General features: G+C 50.9%; 1 protein-coding gene across 1 annotated transcript; it reads right to left on the minus strand.

Moving 5' to 3' along the window:
* Positions 1–7,938: 7,938 nt before the first annotated feature.
* Positions 7,939–8,187, minus strand: KRP23_660 (uncharacterized protein; the record flags this gene model as incomplete). The annotated part of the gene is made up of 1 exon (XM_067891577.1): positions 7,939–8,187. One exon carries the CDS (start codon positions 8,185–8,187, stop codon positions 7,939–7,941), a length of 249 nt encoding a protein of 82 aa, XP_067751222.1.
* Positions 8,188–8,721: the final 534 nt, after the last annotated feature.

Below are 8,721 nucleotides of genomic sequence, written 5' to 3' on the forward strand. Positions count from 1 at the left end.
GCTACCATGGAGTTTATCACGCCGGCACTTGTCTCCAGTATGGAGTTACACTGTGGCAAGGCTGTGAATGACGCTGTCGACGGCAAAAATGTGGTCTACGGAATGTGACGTCTTCGACGAGGCCAGTGTTTCACCACCCAACCGTTCAAATTTAGCACCATCAATTGTTGCGTGATCACACGAATTATCAAAAGGGAGTGCTCACCGACTTCACAGTTTAGCGACACCAAGACCATTGGCATGGGCACATGTCGACAGTGTTGCACCACTGCTGCAGAAACTAGTATCTACGAAGATGCAACTACAAGGCTAGACCAGTGGCGCAGGCTATCGCTGACGTCAGATAGCCGACTATTTGGTCACAGGAAAGCCTTCCTAGCTAGCGGTCAGTGAGCAACAACTGGAAAACAGGGCTCGAAGTGCTTGGAGCGATGGAACGTGGGCCGTGTGTCTCGCTCCAGCATCTTTTGTGCGGGCCACCATCGCCGCAGTCGCCGTCTCGGCACTATGAGAAAGTGGCAAGAGCTGCGGGTTCACAACGAATCCGTTCTGACCCTCCTTAGTGAAGAATTCGTTGGATTCCATGCGGTAGTTGTAGACGGTGACTTACAGGAGCTCCAGTCGGAATCTATTAGATGGAAAGGCACCGGCGAGGCAACAATGCGATACGTTCAAGCCGGGCGATTCGGGGGAGAAGAACCCGACAAGCATTGGAGAAGATGCTGATATTTGTGTGTTGTTAAAACTACCGAGCGTGGACTGCATCCCAAAAAGCAGGCCATGCCGAACGCACTTGGGGGGGGGGGGGGGGGCTATGTGGAAGCGGCGATGCTGTGGCAGGAGGCGACGGACTGCTTTCCCTGGAGATCAAACTTGTCGTCGTAGGTGCTACTGGTCCTGCCGAAGATCATCTTCTTCATGGTAAAGTAGAAGGCGAACAAGTTGACGAGGCTGGCGGCGCCCATGGCGAAGAACATGTGCTCGAAGTTGCCGTCGTTCAAGTCGTCGGTAGGGAGGTACGGCGAAAACATGACGATGAAGACCGACATCATGACGCTGCCCACGGACGCCATGACGAGGTTGACACTCTGGGACGTACTCTTGAGGCCGATCGGCACCACCGAGTAGAACACGTCGTAGGCCGTCACGTTGATGAGGATTTTGGCCAAGGTGATGAAGACATAGTTGGCGATAGCGGCCGCCCACAAAATGTCGTTCAGGTGCTTGCTGCTGCCGCCGTTCAGGATCGGGTCGCCGTTGGCGTAATGGACTGCAAGTTGGCGTCCGTCTGGTCGTACGCGCACTGCCAGATGATGGCGTACGCAGCGAACGGCAAGGCGCTCACGAGCTTCTTGTAGCTGCCAACCTGGACGCCGTCAAACTCGCCGCCTTTACTATGTCGAGGAAGGATTGGTCGTTGGCGCCGTACACCCAGCAGACCACACCGGCCAGCACCATCGCAGCAGCAACGTACGACAGCACGTCCGTTGTCGGCGCTGAAGGACGAAGCGACGTTCACGACCAGCGAGAAGAGCAGGAGGAAAGGGCCCGTGACAACGACGGCGCCGCTGAGGTTGACCACCACCTCCTTGGTCATGATGTTCGGATGCGCGGCGATAGCCACGAGGAAGTCGCCGATGCAGTGGCAGATGCCGAAGGTGAGGATGGTGCGGAAGCAGCCCCACTTCCCGTCGGCCAGGTAGACGCCGAAGATCGGCGTAATGTAGTCGATCGATGTCCTTGTGCTCTTCAAGGCGCTGGCGGACACGAGTCTCCAGCCGATCTTCTGCATGAAGTTCTTGAGGCCTTGGTTGATGCCGTAGTAGCTCAGGCGCTCGGACAGCTCCATCATGAGGATGAAGACGCAGACTTGGAACAGCACGCTCTTGTACTTGCGCGGGTGAGTGTCCAAGTCGCTAGCGTATGCGCCTCTGGGCGAGTCGAGGGCCGGGGGCTTGATCTTCGACGAGGTGTTCGGCCTGAATCACGACGTCGCTCAACTCCCTGAATTCTCAATGAAGAACTATTATAAATGTTATGAAATGAAGCAAGCCAATTTAAACTTACTTTCATCTACTGGCGCGAGCTCTTTCTGTTCTGCATACGCGATTCGACAGCTCGACGCGTAGGCTTTCTCTTGCGGTTCGAGCGGCGTGCACTTCCAATACTGTCGCGCATCACACCACTAGCGACAGGAGAAACTTCGACTGACGAGGGCGTCGGAGTCGGTTGAGTTGGAAGGTCCGTCAATTCAGGAATGAGGTCTTCTTCATCCAGCGCCACCGTATCAGCGCTACTTTCTGTAGAAGCCGGGCTAGACATGCCCTCCTCCAGCCGCATATCACCATCACTATCCGGATCTAAATCATCATCTGCAACATCTGTCAGAAATGTGGCGCTGGCAATATCTCCTACGAGTACAGAGTCCGTGCCATCCACATGAATACTGCCGTCTGTTTCTGAATCCGAGCTCTCTGCGCGCGAGGAATCTTCACGGCTATCCGCGTGAGTGCTTGTCAAAGCACGGTCTGCAGCTGTGCGTCTGCGACGTGGCCGAACAAACTGGCGACGGCGACTATCAGCGCCAGGGCATGGTATGCCTGCATGAATGCAGGCAGCCACAATATGGCAGCACATGCCGTGCATTCGACTGTAGACACACGTACACGCCCTGCTGCGAGTGTCGACTACCCGTCCCCCTTCTGGCATCCCTTCAGTTTGCATCCGACGTGCATTCATGGATTTGATGGAGCGCATCAGCTCCTTTCGCTCATCGGCTGTCAACGCACCGGCTCTTTGATTGACGACGTAAAAATCCGCGGATAAGTCGCCGACCGGAGGGATGCGCCGTACGGATAGCCAGCCACGACTGTTCATAAATCGATAAAGCTTGAGCGATCGGTCGGAAGCGGCAGCGACCGTGTCAAATGGCACGTCTCGATTCTGAAAAGCGAGCTGGGCACCGTTGAGATTGCCGACCAACTCTCGGGGTGTAGCCAGACCTTCCGCACAGTGCAACTTTAGTGTTCGATGATATTGCTTCAAAGGGTTATTTGAAGCGGCATATCCACCAGGTGTGTAGAACGCCTGCCAGCGGGAAAACCGGGTCGAGTTTACCCAAAACCTTTTCACATGATCTGTGAGTTTACGTACTGAAGAACCGAGACGAAACCTGTCCCATCGCTCCAAAACGCAGGTCTTTACAGCAGGAAATGCATCTTGAGTCGCATAATGCATGTCGTACAAATCCGCAAACACAACTCGTGTATCTTCTGTGCTCGCACGGAATGTGCGAGCATGTTTCCACACATTCTGCGTCACGTGAAACCAGCACATCAAAATGGTTGTACCTGGAAGCTCGGCCGAACAGGCGTTGAACTGCGCATTGCAAGCATCTGACATCATGAACTGCGGCGAAATGGCATCCAAACACACGCGCTTCATGAAGCTGATGCACCATCCGACGTCAATTGCGCGCTCTTGAGATGTGCAAAAGTAAGCGAGCAAAAAGAACTGGCCGCACCGATCTGAGTATCCAAAGGCGAACACGTTGTAGCCGTTGATCACCATACTGTGGGTGCTGTCAACGTGAAATATCGTAGTGCAATCCGACCGATTCTGCACTGCAATATAGTCACGGACGAGACGTAGACGCGTCATGCCAACACGATAAGGAGAATCCTCAGATCCGTCTCCGAGATGTGAGGCGCTGCTCGCGGTACCGGGCATATCACTTTGTTGCGCGTCGCACAGTATCATCATGTCGCGCTCAGGCAGCGACTGTAGATCCAGCTGATCGTACAGATTTCCATCGCAAAGCTGAATCATCGGCGCAATGGAATCTCGTGGGTTATCCCACCTCCAGTTTTTGACAAAATCAGTCACTTGAGTGTCTTTCGGAGCAGGACCTGTGATCACACCTGCCTCGACCATGGCGCTGAGAGTTGTAAACAACTTGGTGGCTGTTGTTTTGACTCAACTACTTAGCTTCTCGTTAGTAAACGTCTTCATTGCAGGGGAAATCTTGCGCTCCGTTGGAGTTGGCGGATAGGTTCTGTGCATGACACGCTCGCCTTGCTGAAACACCTCACAGGTGCTAGAGGACAGACAGATCTTGAACTTGTCCCGACACGGACATGATGCCGTCTCTGTCGATGTAGCGTCGTCGTCAGGGGCAGTGAGTCTGGCACGACACCGCTGAGACCGGCACAGTACCATTTGAGACCGCATTTGATGCATTCAGCAAGCTAGATCGAAGTCCTTATCAAATTTATGATCCACAGAACATCCCCACTGGATTACTCTTGTCGATACAGTGAGTTGGCAGTGAGTCCCGAAAGGACTGTAGTGCCCCCGACACTGTTGATCTCCATATCTTGGTCCATGTTGGTCGGCGACGTCTTGGCTGGGCCTCCTCGCCATCCGATTCAAACGTCTGTAACTGCAGAATTCCATCAGAACTGGATAGCAGCTCGCTATCGCGCTCGGACATTGTTAGTGTTCACTATTGCCTTCGGCAATGCACGCAGGAGGCGAACAGAGAAGCATATATTGAGCTAAACAGCTACAAAAGTCACTTCAACATCTTGAAGTGCTTTTTTGGTGTTTGTCTATTTTTTGCTGGTGGCGCCTTTCTGGCAATTTGGTGGTGCGTCCTTTTTTTTCGAGCACCACCAAGAGGGATCCATCCGCTTGGTGGTGCTGCACCTTCGTCCGGTGGTGCAACACCGAATTTTGGCAGGCCAAGTCCTCACTCCGTCTTCGACTTTGATTGATGTATTTCCAACTTTGATTCCCGATTAGTGGCTCATAGCATAAATTTGTCAATAGCAAATGTCACACTTCCGACTTTGATTGCCGCTCACTACGAGTTTGGATGCACAAAGATGTAGTTGAATGATTATTCGCAAGTTTTTTTTTTCTGGTACGGGTGTGGCAAGTGCCCATATTGAGCACGACAAAGCCCTGTCTGTGATGTTGCGTCCATAATGCGCTCCACCAGCCAGAGGAATGTTTCCCTCGCAAGTGGGTTCAAAGTGGTTCACTCCCATCATTCGGATCGTAAAGGATCTTGACGATAAGAAAAACAATAATGTTCGTTGACTGAAAAAAAAACCTTTATCACACTCATGTTCCACAATTGACTCCAAGATCAACAAGTGAACACCATGGATTCTACGTGGACTTTTCTAAACCCTGGAAGTTAGCCTTGGACCAATTGTTGCTGCCGAAGAACAAACCAAGTGGTTTTGACTTGAATATTCCCGTGTTCATTCAGTGCTAGGAACTTCGCCAAATTTCACTAACTACCCAAGAAATCCCCAATAAACGAGGACAGTCGACGTGATCGAGGTAAATTGCAACTTCTTCGAGAGGTCATGGGTTTTTACGATACTTGCAGCCGTGGATAATGCCGCATTCTGTGAGGTCTTCTAAGCCTAGTTATTTCAATATGGGCCAGGCTACCCCGAGAGGGTTTTTTGGCTGGTGGGAACATCGTCATCCCAAGATGCTGTTTCATTTTAATGCCCAATTACGTGGGGAACCCTACTTGGATTTCCAGACGATCCATGAGAGTACTCGTCGAAGTTCCGTGAAGAATTGGAAGCGATGGGTCTGCAAGAAGCTGGAAAGACTCTTTCTTTGAACTTCTTCTACCGTATAATACTTCTTTGATCCGACAACTTCTTATATCCGACATCCCCCAGCAGCCAATTAAATCACAGCGAATTGCACTTGTGAAAACTGCTTCTTTTATCCGACTGTACCACTAGTATACCAATATTGAGGCTGTCACCACCATCTACTGCGCTCTTGCAAGTGTAATTGCGAGCACAACTCCCTCACGACGAGGACAGCGACGCTGTACTGGGGACAAAGGAGCACTGAAATGATAGATACGCAAGTAGGTCAAAAATAGACAAGATGTGATCTCGTCGCTGTTTGGCACTATCTAAATATATGTAGCAACTCGTTTTCGCTTGACGCTATTTACTTGGGAACGCGCGTATGTATGTGCGTATGGACGCGTGCAAGCCCCTGTGCGTGGGTACTCTGTTCGTTTTGGGAGGTTTGTCGTCATTTGACTTCGTTTTGGCTAACGAAATCTGTGACCTTAATTTTGTCGTCAGTCATTCATGTTGTGATGTAGTGAGTAAGTTCCGACGATTACAAAGTTAATGCTAGCAAAAGTTTCTATGGGCCAAAGTTCGTCGAACTGCGTTCCAAGAATGCGTGATCTACGGGTAATTCCATTGAGAACTCGTACCGATGAAGAACAAGCGGAATGCCAGCTGCACGTAGTGCTGCTGCAGCAATCCGGTAACGCGGGTTTTAGTAACCTCAGCAGTCATTTTAGTAGTCATATATTAGACTTAGTACTAGCGCAGAATTTACAGTTTAGTAGAACTACGACTAATTCCATATAAAGACCGAGTTCCTCTTAGTATTAGTACTTCAAAGTATTATACTAAATTTAAGAAAGTCCCAGTAGGGGAGTCGAACATCTAGAATGAGCACAACATAAATGAGCGAAAACCAAGAGGAAATATGAGCGAGAAAGAGCCGACAAGATAAGCCAAATCGCAAAAAGGGGGGTCACATTTCGCTCATTCTAACATCGCACTTAGCCGAACAGAAGATTTACGAAACCGCCAGTTCAGAAAATGCCGAAGCAGAGCGATTGCCAGCATTTTCTGCGGGAGATGGAGGATATCCTGGCACTCAACGCTCTCGAGGAGGAGAATGATGGCATGCTGATGCTGAATGAGTCTGTTGAAGAGGCGGATCGGCTTCTATTCTCGGATACGAGTGAAACCAATGAATTACTCCAGCTTGTGCAGTCGTCTCGCTAACTAGTTGATCGAGAGTGCGCGATAAAGAGCACTATCTTCGTCGCTGATGCTTTTCGGTACTACATACCGGATCAGCGCTTTCGTGGCATCACTCGAATGGACAGGGAGACTTTCGAGCGTGTTGTTGGCGAAATTGAGAGCCATCGAGTGTTCCAGAACAATGCGTACTGCGACCAAGCAGCGGTTTGGAAGCAGTTGGCGGTGGCACTTGATCTCTTTGCCAATTACGGCACTGGTGCGTCACTAAGTAGATCTGAACGACTGTGGGGGATTGGGAAAGGTATTGTGGATGGCTACACTAACAGAGTTGTTACGGTCCTGAACGATCTGTCAGGTCAGTACGTTCGATGGCCAAGCCCTGAAGAGCGGCGCAGGTCATCGAGGCATATGGCTTCACTCGGTTTTCGTGGCTGCGTAGGTTTCATTGATGGAACGACAATTCCGCTTGCCCAGAAGCCAGGCAAAGACGGAGAATGTTTTGAATGGTATCTGGAGAACGAGCGCTCAGGACGGGTCGCTTGTGGTGTGATCATGATGGCTGAACCTGACGGTGACGCGTTCTGCGACGAAGCGCTTGTCTGCTGCGTTACGTGGCAGCTGGCAACAGGTAAGTCTGAGCAGCAGGTACAAAGCTGGAATCACTGCAAAAATCACCGTTGGCTGGACTTTCAGCAACAACAATACTGAAATCGGATTCTTGGCTAGCTTCCGACCTGCTGCGAAGACTTCCTGTGCCCACCAGTAGGGGTACACCAAGCTCTAGCGTGGCGGACGGAGTGATGTTTGCCTTGTCCGCGAGAAGATCCTTCATCCTGGCGAATTCAGGACACTTTCGCTCGAGTTTCTCCTGGAAGGACATGCCTCGGGTGAGTTCCTGTTTCGTAAGGCCGGCCCCAGTGGTCGACTGACTCAGTTTCAGCGTCTTCTTGAAGCGCCGCAAATAGGTCCTCCATCGTTGCTCCATGTTTCGAGCCGTTAGCCTTTGAAGTGACACCGTCGTCGCGTTTTTCTTAAGGTGCTTTACAAGGGCTTCAAACCCATCGGACTTCTTGACCTTCTCCCCCACCTTCGTCTTCTCGCCAGTTCAATGGATGGCCTTGTAGTTCTCCGGCACTTCCATCCAGGTAACAATGATCCTGTAGTCGTCGCGGGAAAGGTGAGCCTTCTTCATCACTCTATCCCCTCCACTTTCTTCACCTTCCTCTCCGCCCTCTTCCTCCTCTACGACCTCCTCAAGCTCGATATGCGCTTGCTCGTCTTCATCTTCGTCGCTTTCAGCTTCCTCCTCGCGAAGGTCGAGGATTGGCGTTGGGGAGGCAGCAAGGAGAACCATGTGATCTTCGTCCAGGAAAATTCGGAAGCGAGGGCGGGAACGAGGGAACTAGCGGGAGCGATGGGAGCCACAGGTTGAACTTCAAAATGAGCCCTCGCTCATCTCTGAAATAAGCTACCTCCAGAGGTAGCTTATTTCAGAGATATGCGAAACATAGGAGGAAAATAAGCGAAGGGAAGCTCCAAAGATGAGCCATTTTTCTGACATGTTCGACTTCCCCTATTATTATCAAACTCTGCGTCCGACGTTGCACGCACTTGTTGTCTCCCTACTTCCGCCTCAACAGTTTCTTGGTCGTATTGTCAAATTTCAAAGGAGCCCATGATGAATTGAGCAAACCGGATATACACATGATTATGGGTCTCCCAGATAATCGATTCGGAGACTTGGCGCCATTTCTCGATCTGATTATTGGGATGCCTATTCAAGTAATCTAAAACGTTGCAACAGCAAAACCTTTCACCCGACTTTTTCCTGTACTCTACGAGTCTGATGCAATTGAAAAGGTTGGCCGGACCCCGGGTTCCCGCAACA

The sequence above is a fragment of the Phytophthora ramorum genome (assembly GCF_020800215.1).
Source record: "Phytophthora ramorum isolate Pr-102 chromosome Unknown Phyram_PR-102_s0001, whole genome shotgun sequence".
NCBI lineage: Eukaryota > Oomycota > Peronosporomycetes > Peronosporales > Peronosporaceae > Phytophthora > Phytophthora ramorum.